Source organism: Hypomesus nipponensis, chromosome 18 (assembly GCF_054491055.1).
Source record: "Hypomesus nipponensis isolate SF chromosome 18, ASM5449105v1, whole genome shotgun sequence".
NCBI classification, from domain to species: Eukaryota; Metazoa; Chordata; class Actinopteri; order Osmeriformes; family Osmeridae; genus Hypomesus; species Hypomesus nipponensis.
Window position 1 is genome coordinate 11,862,401 of NC_140378.1, and position 18,270 is coordinate 11,880,670.

The window sequence follows — 18,270 nt, forward strand, 5'->3', positions numbered from 1 at the left end:
TATACAAGTATTATAGCAACTAGACAAACATAAGACAGCAACAAATACTCAGATATAACTTTAATGTCTTGCACAAAAGTTTCAACATTCAATTCCAATGAGTTTCAGTTGGGCTCACTGACTCATTCCAAACCAGTATATTTCCATAGCTACCTCCACTTCCCCTGGCAAGAGTTGTGCTCATATGAAAATAATAATCTCAGCAGACACTATGTATCTACACCATTGAACAGGAATGCAGAACTTGTACATTAATTCATCATGGTTCCATTATGGGGCAGGGTGTTTATGACTAAGACTAAAAACTGAATGAAGAGCTTCAGCACCATTGTGCTCCTTCTGGAGATATCCATTCTATACATAACAATTATTTTGTCTAAAAAGACAAATCAATCCTAGTTCTGTTGTCACGTGTCCTGGGCATAGTCTAAGGGAAGAAAGCAGGAAGAAGAACTCTTTTGGGATCATTATAAAGGATAGACAAATACCTGGGAAACATGTGACCACGAGGGCCAGTCTGCAGTCCAACTCTTGCAGAAAAACATCCATCACTTGAAAGTGTACTTTGTGCTTTACCGGCAGACTGATTGCCTCTTCTCTGAAATTATTGCTCTATAATTACAGAAAAAACACGAGTTCACAACTTTACGACATTAGGTAAGCTGTAAGAAAACTTCTTTGCATACTTCACTTTGATTTTGGCAACAAATTTTGGCAGTCAACACTGTAAATTACATTCCAAGAAAACACTTATCTCTATAAAACCCCTTTTACATCACCCATCAACCCATTTAGTAAAATATGAATAAGCAAGAGAAAAGTGGATATTCTGTAACAGTGGGAATATTGCTTTCTAGCATCAAATGTTTCTCAGTAAAATGGCTAGCGTTTTCTGCAGTCCTGTTAGATGTGGGGCTTCTGGGTGCTGTGACGTGGTCTTATCCACTCTTACAAAAAAAAACAAATGTACCACTGCCTCCCTTAGGGAGCTCACAGCTCAGCAAAGCTCTACTAAATACCAAACACTGGTGGGAGACAACAACAACATCACACCAGTGTCCAACAGTCCTCTAGTGTGTATTTGAAACAGAAAAGACTGTAAGGCACTTTGACAGTCTATCACTATGCTAGGCGCTTGACACATCATTACAACACCACAGAGCACCAACCTAATGTGTCTAATGACCTGTAAAACAGGCACAATACTGATCTACTGCAACTCTTATCATTGCATAGTTCAAAGTTGCACTATAATCATGATCTCAATACAGCAGAACATTGTATGGTAGATAGTTGTTATTGTATAAAAGGCATATTTTAGTACTTTTTGTTAAATAGTAGAAATAATACATTAACAGTACAGCTTATTGTTACTTTTAACTACAATCAATAATACAATACATTTCTTGCATTTGAATACCCTAAACATAATAGTTAGCATATATATATATATATATATATAAAATTGGTTGTCAAACCACAATTCAATTTATGGACATCATTCCAGTGTTTTGACAATGTCATACATGACAAATCCCACAGCAATCTCCTTATATTCCTTGGCAATATAAATGTTCACATAGTTGAAAAAAATCCTGAATATCTCTCATCCCCAAAAATAGTTGGACAGGCAAATAATGACAAGTGTAACAAAACAATAATAATTTAGTAAATGGATGGATAAAATAACAAAATAAAACGTTCTTCCTAGGAGATACAATTCTTAATGAGTGCTTGCAACATAAAAAAGTTTCATAAATATTGCATTTTACGCTGAAATAATAGTAGCGTTTCTACTGCTAGACTGACAGTAGAGCACATGCTGTGCAGTATAACACAGTATTTAATTATATTGAACCCCCAAGAGACCACTTAAAGCAAAATGGACTAAACAAAATATTCCTAGATTCAATCTTGCATTTTGCATTAGGCACATACAAATATTGGGAAAAAACAACTAGTGAAATAAATAATTCATGATCCATAAATCATGATCAATGGTGTCTCCATCTACATTAGTTTGTGTATGTGTGTGTCTGTGTGTGTGTGAGTGTGTGTGAGTGTGTGCACAAGGTGTACAGTACTTATCTCTCCATGTTAGATTATTTGAATTGTAAATCTGACTGAAATATCTTTTCTAAGGCATTTGCACATTCAAGTTTATTCTAAGACACAGAGTGTATGCACAAAATAAATACATATGGTCTATACCTACACCTTTCAATTATCTACATATTTGATAAGAAAAAGGGAGAGATTCTTTGGATTAATATAAACATGTCAATCAAACCTGAATAACTTACATACTTTAATTACTGTCTGGAGGATTTGGATATCAATACAATTTCTCAACTGTTTAACATCATAAAATCATCAATTCTTAAAATCTGTCCATGAAAATATATTTGAGGGCCAGAAGATAATAGCCAAAGAATACAGATGAAGAACATGTAAACACCTGAAAACAACAACAGGCAGGTGTTTCCTCTCTGGCATCTGGGAAGGTTGTCTGTGGAGGGATGTAGATAAATGTTGACGTTTTTTTTACCAGTAGAGGGTGCTAACAGCTCTGATCGTTCTCCTCCATGCTTATACTGCTCTTGCGACTGCTGTCCTTAGAGGCTTCAGGGGATACAGAGGAGAGCAAAGGGTCTCGACCTTCCACCGGTGACAGGGTGTCCTCCATAAGGATGTCGCTGAGCTTAGTGCCCAGCTTGGTATGAACAATGTAGTTGCCTTGGTGGCCTGTGATAGACTGCTGGCTTTCTGTGTGAGTGGAGGAGCCCTCAGTGAGCTCAAGAGGAGTGGGATGAGCTGGGTCTGTAGTGCAGGCTGGATGGTGCTGGTGTTGGCTGTGGAGGGGGTACAGGTCTCCCAGAGCAGACTCCTGCTTGATGGTCTGGGTAGACATGACTGCCGAACAAAGAGCTGAGGCATTCATGCCTAAACCGTGAGCCCGAGCCTGCATCTCTAGTTCCTGATCCACATAATGACAGAGAGAAGGGAGAAAAAGTGAAAGAAAAGGACAAAGACAAAGGGGGGAGAAGTAAATTGGGTTTAGCAATGTTTCATCTTGAGGTGTTTTTAAAAGTCCACACATCCCCTTCTCCTCCTTCCAGTGCCCATAGACAGTACCTGTATTCTGAGGATCAGGTGTCGGTTGGCATGTTCAAGCTTTTTCTGCCTGTTCTCTAGCTCCTTAGCCCTCTGTTGCTCCCTCTGCAGCTTCCGAATGTAGTCCACAGATGCCTTGAGAATGGTTCCTTTGTTCCAACGCATGTCCCTGAGCAAGATTATAGAAAAGATGACATTCTTAGATTCTATCATACTCACATTTTCATGACTAAACTGAAGAAGAGGTGGCTAGCAACAATGTTGGAAGCATGATTCTGAATGCAGAGCTATTAGGGATCATATGGAATTATTCAGCAATTATGGTTTATGAATTAATAATTGATTTCCTGCTGTATCTTTTCATACAAAAAAACGTATCTATTCAGATATTCATGAATTATTTACTTACAATTTGCATAAATATCCTCTTAATTTGACTTTTTTAGAAACCTCACTGCCCTACTCCACATCTTCCCATGGCTCCTCTCGCTTGTGTACTCCCATTGCCAATATATATTTTTTTTTGGCCAAGACAAAAGGTTGTCTTGCTGTTAATTGTCAACTGACAACCCCAAACCTCAAAGGTATGTGTACACTCAAAATAGTATGGTATTTCCCATACAAAGCACTTCTCTCACTCATGGACCAATCTCTTACTCATGTTTTGTGAATATATAGTAAATGCGTTTAACTTACGGATCATTCGATTTCGGAATTAGGGTTCCCAATTCTTTAATCCTGTCATTGATGTTAAACCTCCTTCTTCTCTCAACTACATATAAGGGGAAAATGGAGAGAAGGATAAGGAGACAGAAAGGAGTAGGACCAGGTAATATCATTGCATGAGAGAATACAGCATTCTTGCACAATAACGCTGTTCCATAACACTTATACAATGTGTTATGGAACAGCGTTGTCAAGGACAATGACAGCATTACATTGGTTCAGATAACTCACTCAGGTTATGGTTGTCCTTCTTCTGTCTCTCCTTTGCTTGTGCTCTAACTTCGGACCCTGAAATTAGACGTGAGTGTTACAAAAACAGGACAGATAAGGCATATCACAGTCTCTCATTAATGTGGATTGTTGGGATGTTCAGTTGACAATGGCTAAGCAGACACACGTACCCACAAACCCTTCAGGCCTTATATAGTTTTCAAACTTGCCACAGGATCCAGACTTGTCCATCATGTGCATGATTGCTGGAGATTGGGAAACTATTCAAAATATTAAGGATAAAGTTAAAATGTATTTCTAATTTGTGTGCGGCAAAAAATATTCTGCAAATAACAAAAAATACAATAAGACTGTCTCTGTTCTCTTCATAAATTCAGTCCATATGTCACAGCTTTTATGCTGGTAGAACTCCAACAACTTGACATTGAAAGGTCTGTGGTTAAATGTTAAATGTAAGTTAACCCTGGGCAATGGTTCCCTGAATCCATGTACTCTACATGACGGCTTGGAGAGGCTTTTGGATAGTGTTGTAGTGTATGTGTGTGTCAACACGTGTATTTCTGTGTGTTGTTGAGATAATAATATATGTTGATAATGTCAGTGTGTTAGACGCTTAGCTAGGTGGTTGGGACCCACTGCTCACCAGAGAATTCCCTTTTGATGTTGGGGAGGTTGGAAGGACAGGAGTTACTGATGGTCAGCCCGGGAGGGGGCATGCCCTGGTTCCCATACATCTCTAACAAGTTGGTATTCACAGGGATCTAAAGAGACAGTTTAGCCATGCATTAACTGTAGCAACAGTATAGGAATTTGGTATAGGAATTTGAAGTTGGAAAATGTGTAGTGTTGGAAAATGTGTAGTGTTGGAAAATAGTTTATATTTTAGTTCTTTGTAAACTAAACTCTAAACTACAACAAGATGACTTGTGAGGATCTGCATACCGTGCTGGCCATCTGAAGCCTTGGGTCCATCAACCCCAGGATGTCATCATTGTAACTGGACTCCAAACTAATAATGTCATCAATGACATCATCCATCTGAAACGAGAACATTTCTGCTTACATGGATAGTCAATAGTAAGTATGTTTAGGAAAAAGCATGACTGGCACATTAAGCTTGTCTGTGCATGTCAGTAAAAATACAAATAAAGCAAACACATTACCTCTTTCTCACAGTTAGAGTTGAGGGTCAGTAAGGCCATAGGGCTGTTTGGGGCACTGTTGCCCGGCCCCGGAGGCATGCCCCCGTGGTCTGAGGGCTGGTTGTGGCAGGGCAAGCTTACCACCTGGGAGCCAAGCTTGCCCAGGTACCGCTTGACTTGCTGCTGCTGGGACTGCTGTATGTGGTACTTGGTTGGGTTTTCCAGGTGTGTCTGGACCTGGAAAAGATAAACATAGGGAAATAGAGAGATGGTGAGAGAAGGAAAGGATAAAATGCACAAAAAAGAAAAACAACAAAAAAGAGAAGCAAGTGCCTGACAGAGAAGAGGGGGTGAAGATTGGTTCTATTTTGATGTAAAATATTCAGTCTATTTAGAAAAAAGTCCTCTATACAAATATCACTTTTTACACTTGACCATCTGAAGAATTTATATAAAAAAATAAAAAGGTTAATGACATTGACAGTTTTTAAAATACACAATTATGTTGCATTAACTGACATAATACATCAGTTTAGAAAATAATAAAAACATGCTGACACAGAATATTTAGTACCAACCTGATAATAATGGTAATCAAGCATCTCCAACATTTTGTAGGCCAAGTATATTCCAAGATGATGAATCCTAAACTGTATGTTTTTCCATTAAGTTTTTTCCTATTAAGTGGCTTAAATGAACTAATGACATTGGCTTTCCCTGACTCTTTCCAGAGACACTGAAGGAGAAAAACATCCGGTTCTGCTTTAAAAGGCAAAGCAAGTCATTAGTTATGCATGTTAGCAAATCAGAGTAGGATACAAGACCTCTACAGTAGTGTTGGTTTATGCATCTGAATTTGATATGGTCCCTTTACGGTCCTTTTATTGACGTCAGAATTGTTGTCTCACAAAGAGGCTCTTTCTACAGCCCAGCCCTCCAGTTTACTGAAACTTGCCTTAAGGCCACATAACTTTTCATCCCCTCTTCAACCCCATCATTGTTCAGCATTCAGTTCCTCACCTATCTTGGGATGTGTTACAACAACTTGTAAAATGCTAATATCACTAAAATCATGATTTCATCTACCATTTTTGTTCAGTTTCAATATGGGGTGCTCCTTTATTCAGTATATGTTATGAAACAAAATTATTTTAAAAAACAAATTAATGATGATATCATTATATTGTTATATTATTGTTATAATATTACAATAATATAACAATATAAATGTTCAACTGTGTAGCTACTGCACCTACAGTACTGTGCAAAAGTCTTGAGAATATTTTAAAAGTAAATCAAAAATGCACTCAAAGGTGCACTTTTAGACTGCCTCACAAATAAGAAAACATGTAAGACAATATTCCCAACATTTGAGACACTATTCATGCAAAATAAATCGTGGGTGCCTTAAGACTTGTACAGTACTGTCTGTTATCACAGCATATCTAAGAACTAAAAAAGAGTTACAGTTTGATCCAAGAGATGCAGTTTTGAATTTTACAATCTGTTATGCATGTGTGTCCAACATGTGTGGTAATTACTACAGTCAGGCATGGAAACTGAGCACAAGTTGAAATAGGCAAGTCTATAACCATCTTAATGTGAAAACATGTCTTGGATATGATTTCCATCTGCCTAAAGGATTACATGTAATGGGTTAATTAGGAAGTTGTGTAGAGTTTAGAGATTACACAAACCTAAAAGGCAGTTACACGGGCATTTACTACTGAGATGACACTAAATCAGTAAAAGTGAAGTAGACTTCGTATTGTTTGCGGTGAAGGGTCTTCCATGTGAACGTCATGAGAATAAGAACTGTTGTTGTACCATAACAAATATTCAATCAATCAATGTAATGGAGTTTTTAATGGCCATCATGGCAGCATAAAAGTACGAGATGTAGTTTCACTGGGTATGTTGAATGGAGTAGATGACAGAGGTGTGTTGTTTCGAGAGGCCTGAGGCCATCCTTTAAACAACCCCATTGACCTACCGGGTCTCATGGTTAAAAAAGACATTGACCATACTAAACTCACTGTCCCTACTTGGCTGACCCATTCATCCATCTTCCAAAAATAGCTCTACATGAACCAATAAATTACGTCACACTTTTACCTATGAGGATGACCATGCGGTTAACAGCCCAATCACCTCGTATAGCAAATAACACTTATTAACCAACCATTCCTAAAAAGCATGACCACTTACATCACCACCCCTTACTTCTAACCAGCTGAATACACTCTAAACAGCAATATACATTAATCCAGTATCTTTTTCTTCCATTAAATAGGTTTACCAATGACAGAAAGTCAAATACTTGAGCGTGAGATTGGGCTTTCACCTGACCCTGAAGAGCCTTGAATAATAATATGGTAGGGTTAGCCAACGCTTTTATCCAAAGCGACCAACAGTGGAGGGATTTAAACCTGCCACCTTTTGATCTGCAGTCAAATGTTCTTCCAAACACCATTAAAAATAAAGTTACAATTCTATATTCTACATTAAAATGAGATGAAGGATAAGAGTGCATCAATTGGAATATACATGAGCCCACATGCGCACACACATACACATGCACACCAGAGAGAGAGAGAGAGAGAGAGTCCAGTATGAGAGTATGGAATTGCCCTTTTCCTGCTTGAAGAAAAACAAAGGGTTCATTAAGTCACCAGTGCAGCAGGGAAGCAACGAATAAGAAAAGGTGAGGATAAAACATCTTGTGAAAGACCCTTAAACATCCAGAAACAAAGCAAAGGCGCCTACATCATAGTGAGAAGGCAAATGTCCATGAAAAGAGAACAAATGCTCCCACATGTTTCAAGATAGGTACCCTATGGTTTAAGAGTGATAAACTAATCTTTCCTATTTTATCGTCCCCATTCACCACCAGTCCTACATACTTTTCTTAAGGGATTCAGTGTCCCACAGCATTTTCTAGAACTGTTCAAATTCCTTTCTCTGTAATACTTATTGTGGTAAGGAATGCTTTTGTTATGATTCACTGGTTACATTCTGAAGAAACATAGCATTCTTGACATACATTTATCCACATCATTAAGACCGCAAAAGATATCCCATATGCCATGCAAATGTTATCATAAGACTATATATATACAGTTTTTTTCTAACACAATATAGGATTTAATTTGTCATCATGTCAAACATATACAAATATATGTTTGTTTCGATAATATTCTTATATATTTTAACATATCCAAATATATGTTTGAGAGAATAAAATACTGTGGGGAGGGAGAAAGGGGTGGGATAGCTACCTCCATTAGTATAATATTCTTGAATATCCTCAAAAGACATCATATAGGTTGACCTATTCAACAGCTGTAAATATAAAATGTATCTAAAAAAACTGTGAAATTCTGTGCAGATACAGATCTCTGCACACACACAACAGCTTTAAGACAGTAAGTCTATGTGTAGCATTCAACACAGTCCCAAGGCCATGAAAAAAACTCTCCCCACATACGGAGATGATAATGCATCTCCGCTTAGGGATGAAGGGGAGTTATGTGAAGAAAACAGATGAAGATTAGTCTTTCGTTCCAATGTTCTCTGGATGTTCCTCGATGCCCCTAACTAGAAACATTAAGTGAATGTTCCTTTCCATTTGCAGAGTAACAAAATAGAGGGGATTGTCTGAGTTTAAGACCCTTTGTATGCTTTGCACTTGCAAGAAAACACACAGTTCTACTTACGAAGACAGCTGGATACCAGGATGATAGCATGGTATAGGAGGACCACATATTTTGTAATTGTATCATTTCTAGTAATTAAATCATGGCTGCAGTACAGAATACTCTACTCTTATAAAGATATTATTGCATGTCAATACCACCATTATATACAAAAGTAAATGTCAATGGGATCAAGTACATTGTGGGGCAACAAAAGATCAGAATTCTGTATGTTCACACACAGTAACAGCAATTACAACTGGTGTCATCCAAAAGCTAAACTATTCTTACATATTTTCTTTTGAGCATTATGTAGTACTTTGTTCTTTTCTTAGTACAGTTAATCCTTTTACAAAATCTAGAAAAGTTATTTTGAACCCTTTAGGAAATGGTACTACATAAATTTCAAAGCAATGTTTTTTTTTTCTTAAATATGCCATGGAATGACAGCAGCGAGGGCTAATTACTAGCATTCTTTGCTGAATTAGCGTTGGGTGTGTGGTAAGACTGTGCTTGCTTTTGTCTTGATCCCCAAACTGATCCTTTACTAATTCTTCAGAAGGTTAGAGGTCACTTGGTTAACTAGAGGTCCAATCAGTCTTTAGACAAACTCATCTAAGCTTTATGTTTGCAGCTCTGCCTGGTACCCCTGAGCTGGTTCTGTAGATGTGTGTGGATCCTGCTAATCTATTCACAGACAGGCAAGCAGGCTCAACAGCGCCAAGAACAGGCCATTCATTTGGAAACTTCAGTCAATGCAGAATGCCTCTTATGCTCCTCCCATATCAGAGATATTTCTCTAGCTTGCTGTACTATGCTCTTTCATTGGGGATATCCTAATTCTCTCAAAGAGCTAAAGATTATGCCGACTATAAACAATGTTTATACTGCATGTGGAGGATAATGGTTTCAGTGAATGTATTTGTCTTCCATGTCCAGAACCATGCCACACATGTTCAGAGTGATGACAAGACCACAGAGCCAGCTACAACAAAAACAACTTAAACCTCTGGAACGTTTCACTTAGTTATTAGGTCTAAAATAAGCTCTTAAAGTGCAGCTACTTTTTAGTAATAGTACACTTTCAGTCAAATTTCACTTAATCAATACATATACTTAATATGGTTATGTGATTTCTGTTATGTTTACAGTATACGGCATGTTTAGGTTAATATACACTGGTACAAACAATAGTAAATTCCTTGTTTGTGTAAACTTACTTGGTGAATAAAGCTGATTCTGATTCTGTTTTGTGTTTATACAATATAATTATATTCTATTCATTTACCAATTACTATATTATCATACACTTGAATGTAGTAATACATTCTCTTATATTCTCTCTTGACTTAGCACTGGTTTGTCCAACTTTGAGTGAATCATAAATGACACACTCAGCAGATGTCTTCTGAATGTGGCTTGATAACAAAAAATCTGGCTAATCATCATGCATGCCAACTAAAAGGCACCCTTTCTGTATAATGTTTCTGTCATACAATAAAACTGCTGTAACAGTGTCAAAAAACGCTGTATATATTTTGAAGCTCTGTCATCAATCTTAAATCTGATACAACATATTGATTTGCAATTGTATAGAACTATTACTATATAGTATGAAAATGATTTAACAACATTAAATGGAATTGGTGAAAAATTCTACAATAATTGTCAATTCTACATTGAGGCAAGGGCCCCATTCCAAAGTCCTCTACATTCCAGCATTTTCTACACTTTCAATTCTATTCAAAAACAAATCTATAACATAAATGCAACTAAACCCAAGAAAACTTACCAAACTGTCTTTGCAAGGCGTACTCTCAAAGTATGGTGTATAGTGGTAATTATCACACTGTCTCCAACAGGACAGAAAATCTGCAGCAGTCTCTGGTCACTGACTAACAAGGAATCAAAGCTATGAAAAGATGTGAATGTAGCTGAGCAAATAGGATTACAAATGGCTAAATCCAAATGGCTGGAAGCACAGCATGCATTAATGAGGAATTCTCTCAGGAAAGATAATCCCCATATGTATTTTAACACACTTCACTCAGCACCACGTTGTTTCCCTTCTCTACTTTTACACCAATTACAACTATGCTTGCTAGACAGTAAATGATACTCATGCCAATACAACTTTGATCCAGTATAAGGGCTATAAGAATGAAACCTGACATTATAAGGGCTATAAGAATGCCTTAAACCTGACAGTGACATATTCAGAACAGAGAGTGTGGATGGCTGTCAGATCAGTCTGACCAGCCAGAGAAGGGGAATATCCCAGCTGTAAGTGAAGTACATAAAGTAAAAGAAGCCTACCTTGAGTACCTCCATGGGCACCTGGGCGGCAGGTGGAAGGCTGGGGGGTGCGCTGACGTTGATGGCAGGGGTCTGGGCAGTGTTGGTCTGGGGGTACTGGGAGGCCTGCTGTCTCTGCTGCTCTCTGCGCTCCTGTTCCTGGAGCTGCTCCCGCATCAGCTGCTGGCGCAACAGGATCCTGGAGCTCACGGCTGAGGAGCTCAGCAGAGGCTTGGAGGAGCTAGGCTGGTCGGATGGGTTACTGGTAGGAATAGGATGACACAAGACAACAGCATCAAACCCGGACAGAACCAGACCAGGAGGGCAAACAGATAGAGAGGTAAAGGGGTAAGGAGATGTGGGTGACAGCAGGAGAAGAAGCAAGGAGTGGAAGGGGTAGAAATAATTAAGGTGAGGTCAGATTAGAGGTGCACGCATGTCTGATATTATACAGTATGTGAAAATAATTGTCTATTTGCATTAGATAAATATAGTACAGCTGTTTATAGTTCAAAACGAGGAACATGTATAGTACAAAAAGAGGAAAAAGTTTGTTTTTAAGTCTTGTTGGTAAATTTAGAAGTTTGCTCCCCAGACAGAGTGTTGCAGGCCCCAAATAGAGCGGTTCTACTGAAGCAGAAGTATTTGAGATGAAGCCTTCCCCCGAGTGAGTGATCTTTTTGATAAACCTCAGTAAAATGTCTGACCAATCCAGCTGTGCAGTAATCGCACTAATTAGCCAGTCCAGTCAAACGCACCAAACAGTGCCTTGGTCTACAGCGCATTCAGTGGTGCTGTCCACATACCATAAATCTCCTTTAACTCATTTAATCTCATTGTTTAACCCCCTAATCCCTCCCATTATTGTTCTGTGTAAGCAATTTTTATGCAACTTAAATTCAGTCAAGATACTCACGTCTTGATGACCATTTATTGATTACCGTAGACTTGGAAATAGGTTTGACTTTGGCGGAGTGGATGTGAGAAGCACTCCCTGCCTCTAAGCATTAGCGAGCAACATACATACAATATAAGGAAGGGAGAAAATCCCCCTGATTGACAGTAACATACAGACAACACGGGGAGATGAAGATGATGGAGGGCGGAAGCAGCAAAGAATCATACAAAAACCAGGCTTGAATGTACATGTATCCATGCAGATCAGTGTACATGTATCCATGCAGATCAGTGTACATGTATCCATGCAGATCAGTGTACATGTATCCATGCAGATCAGTGTACATGTATCCATATAGATGAGTGTACATGTATCCATGCAGCATTTATATTGCTGCCTTTTCGGACATGGGCTTGAAGTAACGCAGGTGTAGTTGATGAGCGAGATGACACTCGCTGCCCGAGTTCCATGTCTGAACTAGGCTTCGCTAATATACACTTGGAAGAAACAAATCTTATTATAAAGAAGTAATGACAGAATGTATGGAAACAATGAATCATCTTCGACAAAGTCTGTATGAGGGGGACTGATGACTTATATAATTCCAGAAGCTAAATTAAACATCGTATTAATAGGCCACTATTATCTGCATCTGATGTTTCCCTTTAAGTCATCCTCAATCTCAAGCTTCATCACGTATGTACATCTTCCCGGAAGATAGGATAAGATAGGACAACAAACTGATTTAACATTTCTCAGTTGGGCATCATTCAAAATGTTGTATCACATAAATATTAGAATGTGTTGTTGACGTAGACAGAAATTAGCTGAAAACACACAGATTTAAACAGTTTTAAGTGGGTTTATTCTGTATGTGCCAAGTATGTTCATCCCCAATTGCCTGCAAAATGGCATTTTGCCAAGTGGGCCTAAGGAGAACACTGTAACCAATAAAAAGCCCTTTTGTTCAGCTTAACTTTCCACTTTTGTGTGTGTACACCTCCTTTGTGTGTGCGTTTTTGAGTACTAAAAAAACACAATGGTCACACAGTTTTCCGCTGCCACAACCCCCTGGCTAGTAGGCTGGCAGGGGAGTGTTCCTGACCTGGGGTTGATCTAGAACTGAGCCAGCCCTCCTCCTCACACCGTAGAGACCTGCTGGCTACAAAGCAGCTCTGTCTAGTGGGACAGCAACAAAACTGTACTAACTATAAATACTCAACAATATCCACTGGATTTCCAATACCCCCCCCACCCCCCCGGTGTAAATTGTACAGTGTGCACCATAGTATTGATATTCTGTGCCCAAATCATTTATTTATTATTATATCATATTATAGTTACACTGTTTTGTTTGTTCATTCATTTCCATCACCTACTACAAAAGTATGCTACTATCTCACCTTCATCAACACATGACTAACAACACTGGTTATTAGTCAGTGAACCCTAGAGCAGAGAACACTACAAATACAATAAACGTAATTGTTGAAAACTTTAATGTCCTCTGCGATATTTAGTGTTGTAACATACTTACAGTTAATTTAAAATTCATTTTTAAAACTTAAAATTACATATTTAAAAGCACAAAAAAGGGGAAAATGTTTCACTGACAGATATATTGTATAGTTTAAACTCCACCCACACACATACAAACGTGTTTTTTTTTTACACACAAACATACCAAAACTGTACTTGCAATATCACAGCTGGGAAGCTGCCATACTCCCAGGTGGTTGGTGTAAAAAGAGCAGGGTCTGTACACTTGTACTCCTAAGGTTCCCATGTGTGTTTGTTTTGGCTGAAGGTGCAGTGCCCGTCCTTGGAGAGCAGTAAAAGTCATGTTGGCTATGCAGCGCTTTAAGTGTGTCAGAAAAGGGGGAGGCTCTGTGGCCAGGCCTGGAAACTCCAATCGCTACATAGAATCAATGAGAGATGAACAGCCCAATCCTGGCAACCCCAATCCACACACAGATGCCCGGGAAGTCCCTACCAGAAAAAAGTCTATACATCACAATCAAGGTACAGGGGGCTCTGGCCCCAAAAGTGGGTTGTCATAAGTCCATCAGAAAATGTAAATTGTAGACATGCCTCCACTAGAGGGTGCATTTCCATCTAAGAGCTCACCTTCATAATCACCTTGTAAATCCCGACTGCATGTGGCGCGGTAGTAAGGTGAATCAGCTGTCTTACAGAACTATAGTGCACAGCCTCCCTGCTGGAGTGCACCCTGGAGCTGTGTTAATGACACACGAGCCACACGCACACTGATCCTGTCTCAGACCCCTCCTGCTCACTACACTGCTGCCTGCCTGCTGCCACAATCCCCCTGCAAACTCCTTCATCGCTCAAGTCTGACATTCAACTGTATAAAATAGGAAAACAGTTCTCACTCATAGAAGTGGCTGAATATTGCAGTTTACGGCAACTGTTTTGCCGGTTGTGATTGTAGCTTTTACAGAACTCCATTGCACAAAACAAGTATTACCTATTCATAAACTAAAACATCTTAATTTAGCAGGAAAACATAGAATGGCTAGCTGTTGAAGCCTCAGAAAATATAATGGGGTTCTTTGTTATCGTATTTACTGGAAGCTAAGGCTGGCTGGGATAATTTGAACTTGCCTGGTCCTATTTCTATAATTAGGTTTTATGCTTTTCAGTCTCTTCACTTGTTGACAGTATGGTGGCCTACACATGCTGACACTGTTTGCTACAACACATTCTGGCACAAAACTCCTCAGGAAAATGGGGCTCTCTATACTCATGTCCTGGATGATATTTGGTGTGTGATGAGAGCTACAGATTCCCTTTCAAAGGACATTAAAATACATTTAATGACCTATGGTTTACCATACATAGGTAGTTGTAGATGATTGACCTCATTCTGCCTCCTGCCACATACAGTTTTAACCAAACACAACAACCTTTTGATAACAAATATAGACAATGAGGGTTACAATTTGACGGTTTTCTTTCCACAATGATCATATTCCTTACAAATAGACGACATAGAAACAATGTTTGTTGTATAAACATACCGAAAGAAATCCCAGTCAGAGTATGAGTAGGAATGCAGCGGTGGGATGATTACACAACCACTGGGCAGAGTCTCCCAGTCTAACACCTGTTCTGTCACTTAGAAAGCAGATGTCCTTTCCTCATCCTAGATCAGCAGGAACACCACCACTCTGCCCTATCTGGCATCTCTGGAAAGGATCCTCTGGACAGGAACAGCCTGCACCCTTCCTCTCAGGACACTGGGTGCCTACAAACCAGTTATACACTTAATCAGATTTCAACATTGGTCAACATTTCTGATGTTCTTCAAATTTGGTTTCATTTGCCTGTGATTGAATGATTGCATGACTAAACCTGAAATATCATTCCATATTCAGCTCTGACGTTTGCATTGGTTACCCTGCAAAACAGCCCTACACCCTAGCCCCTCTCGGCATCAGAGTTGACACATCAACTCCTAAATTTACACAGCTAATTTACACTGCATAGAAGACAAGGTTTGCCGTCTGTCTCACATCTATATTAGGCACACACAGTCTAGCACGCAGTCTGAAATCTGCTCTCTGCCAAAATACCCCTGAGACAACACGAAAACAAATGTGTCTCTAAATTGTCAACCCCTTTATAATTTCAGATTTAAAAAACATTACACCTGAAAGTAATGAGACCAGATCTTTCACCTCCCATAGTTCCTGTCCACCCTCACTATAGGAGGAAGGTACTTCAAGATCACTCAGACAGAAATTCAGCAGATTTATGTAAGCATCTTCTGATATTTATAGTGGCACAATGTAGGTGCCAAAAAAGTAGGCTACTAAGTTGGAGACTTGAAATATAAAATCTAATTCTGTAGGTGTGGACATGATCTTTCAGTGACAGTGAGAAACTAGATATTGCTGCAATAGCAACGGCTCAAATCCAGGGCACAGATAAACCACAGTTTATAAATTGGTAAAAATGTAATTACATTTTACTAATGGAGAAATTAAGTTAAAAATTATGAATTAAGTTAAAGAATTGGCCAATCCAACATGGCCATTACTTGTTCTACCAATGTTTTGGCAGAATTTTAAACAGAAAAGCAAAAACTAACTGCAGACAGCAAATACTGTAGGCTTACACTTTAACAAACTGTGGTGCACCATAAGTCCCCCACAAGAACTGTGCCAAGACACAGACAATCACTGTCACTTTAAGGCACCATTTAAAGACACAAACACACCCACCCACCCACTTACACACACACACACACACACACACAACCTTTCTTATTCTGTGGAACGTCTGCTTTGTAATGAGGTCACATGTTTCTAACGTTTAACACAATAATGAAGAGTTGGGCTAAAGCAGCCAAGGCCAGATGAGACAATATTACTTCAAAATACTACCAGTCAGAATAGGCATGCCTACAATACCTCTACACGCTACAGCTCCACTAAATAAAAACACTTAACCACAGAGATGCTTTCCCTGTATGTGTGTGCACTGGGATCATATTCATACAACTTGCCTGAGCTCAGGTTTACAATTAGGGAAGGTGTCTATTTGCACTTCTTCTGGGCTAATACAAACTCCTAAACTCCATGTACATGCATGCTAGCAACAATGGGGAGACTGGATGTTTAGATGTTTAAAACTAGTCTGGGGCAGCCTAGATCCCAGTAAAGAGGTGAAAGGTCATATCAGACTATGGACCTGACTCAGCTCCCTTGCTCTTTGTCTAGCTAGGCAGAGGCTACAATATAGCAAAGCATAATGCAGGGTTATACTGTAAGCCTAAAATCTAGTGGATCGCGGAGTATCAATATTAGGACATTCAAAGTTATATGTCACTTTTACATTTGAAGATATGGCTACACTAAACTACACTTGTTATACTTCACAAACCATATGCTGTGTAGTAATAAGTAATAGTCATTAGGCTATTACCTGATCCACCTTAATAATGAATAAGTAACATTAAGTTAACTCATAACACTATTGGCACTTAATGCACACAGGGTGTGCTAAGTAACTGTTTCAAGCAATCGCCTGTTCAATCAAATAATGTGACTTAATATTCACATAAATTAACTTAATTCCACATTCAAAAGGAAATAGCTATTAAGAAAAAAATCTAATAGTTCTAGATGTTCAAAATATTTCAACAAGTAGCCTAGGCCTATTATTTCTTACTGTCAATACTTTAAGTTAATATTGACAAGACAACACCCATGTGTTGCATAACTGTGGTTCAATAGATGAACCGTAAGGAATGAGAGGCAAACAGATCCCTCCTAGAAAGCTCGCAATGCCTCAAATGGGACAACATCCTGACGGTGACGCGTCAGCCCTCTGTAAAATGCAATTCTCAACAAAATACTATACAAACTTTTAAAAACATTTCACTCAACGGTTATTAGCATAGGAGATAACAGTTCCCAGGAATTAAGGCACTGACCTGTTTTTGAGAGGCTGACTCTTCAATTCGTAATATGTTTTAGGTTCCTCTTGAAACTCTTCCCCAACCTCAAAGTCGGGTACTATTCCCGATTCTGCTTGCATACTTACGGCTGTCAACTCTTGACAATGTCAAATGTATTAGAAACCAACGATACAAGGGACCACTCTAGAACACACGCAGTACCAGCCACTGAAAATGCAAACCTCTTTGCTTCAAGACCGAGATCGCAAACGCCGCACAAAATTATGTAGTTCTTTAGCACGGAGAATAGCAATGAGAAAACGGCTTTTTGATTATGAAAAACTACAAGCACCATTATACCATGAGGCAGAAGTTTGGCGAGTTGATGTGTCAGTGTCAGCTGCTCTTTCATTGGTCAAAAATGTTCGATGGGATTTTGCCTTCTTAACTTGTTTAAAAGTTTTGCTGGCTAATTTATATTGATGGACTGCACAAGTTGCTCCAATGTAACGATTGCAGCCTAACACCAAAAGCTATCTATCCAAATATATCTTTGTAATTTATTCTGCGAAATAATGGCATGTGGTTTTAACATTGTGAGTTTTATTTGCAAGTCGGCTGTATATTTTTATTTTATTTATGTCGACACTAAAGCAGTATTTCATGAAAATTGTGAAATTCATTTTTAAAATACCGGTTGACAATAATCTTTCAATGTTGTTGCAGGATGACCAAATATTCTCC

General features: G+C 38.8%; 1 protein-coding gene across 2 annotated transcripts; it reads right to left on the reverse strand.

Moving 5' to 3' along the window:
* Nucleotides 1–45: 45 nt before the first annotated feature.
* LOC146252129 (microphthalmia-associated transcription factor-like) lies at nucleotides 46–17,762 on the reverse strand. 2 transcript variants are annotated; one of them, XM_084680661.1, is made up of 10 exons: nucleotides 17,563–17,762; nucleotides 11,225–11,465; nucleotides 5,235–5,450; nucleotides 5,014–5,109; nucleotides 4,715–4,832; nucleotides 4,242–4,331; nucleotides 4,072–4,128; nucleotides 3,811–3,886; nucleotides 3,136–3,283; nucleotides 46–2,977 (listed from the first exon to the last, which is right to left on the reverse strand). In XM_084680661.1, exons 1-10 carry the CDS (start codon nucleotides 17,664–17,666, stop codon nucleotides 2,561–2,563), a joined length of 1,563 nt encoding a protein of 520 aa, XP_084536787.1. In that variant the 5' UTR covers nucleotides 17,667–17,762; the 3' UTR covers nucleotides 46–2,560. The 2 variants fall into 2 exon arrangements, with proteins under 2 accessions (XP_084536787.1, XP_084536788.1); XM_084680662.1 differs by lacking the exons at nucleotides 11,225–11,465; nucleotides 17,563–17,762 and adding an exon at nucleotides 5,792–6,393.
* Nucleotides 17,763–18,270: the final 508 nt, after the last annotated feature.

What these genes read in the sequence shown, in the direction of transcription:
- LOC146252129 (XM_084680661.1), bottom strand. Translation starts at nt 17,666, where the DNA reads ATGCAAGCAGAATCGGGAATAGTACCCGACTTTGAGGTTGGGGAAGAG. An exon ending in GGCTTCAGATGGCCAGCACG is followed by an intron (nt 4,833 to 5,013) that starts GTATGCAGATCC and finishes CTGTCTCTTTAG; the next exon opens with ATCCCTGTGAATACCAACTT. An exon ending in AAGGCCTGAAGGGTTTGTGG is followed by an intron (nt 4,129 to 4,241) that starts GTACGTGTGTCT and finishes GTCTAATTTCAG; the next exon opens with GGTCCGAAGTTAGAGCACAA.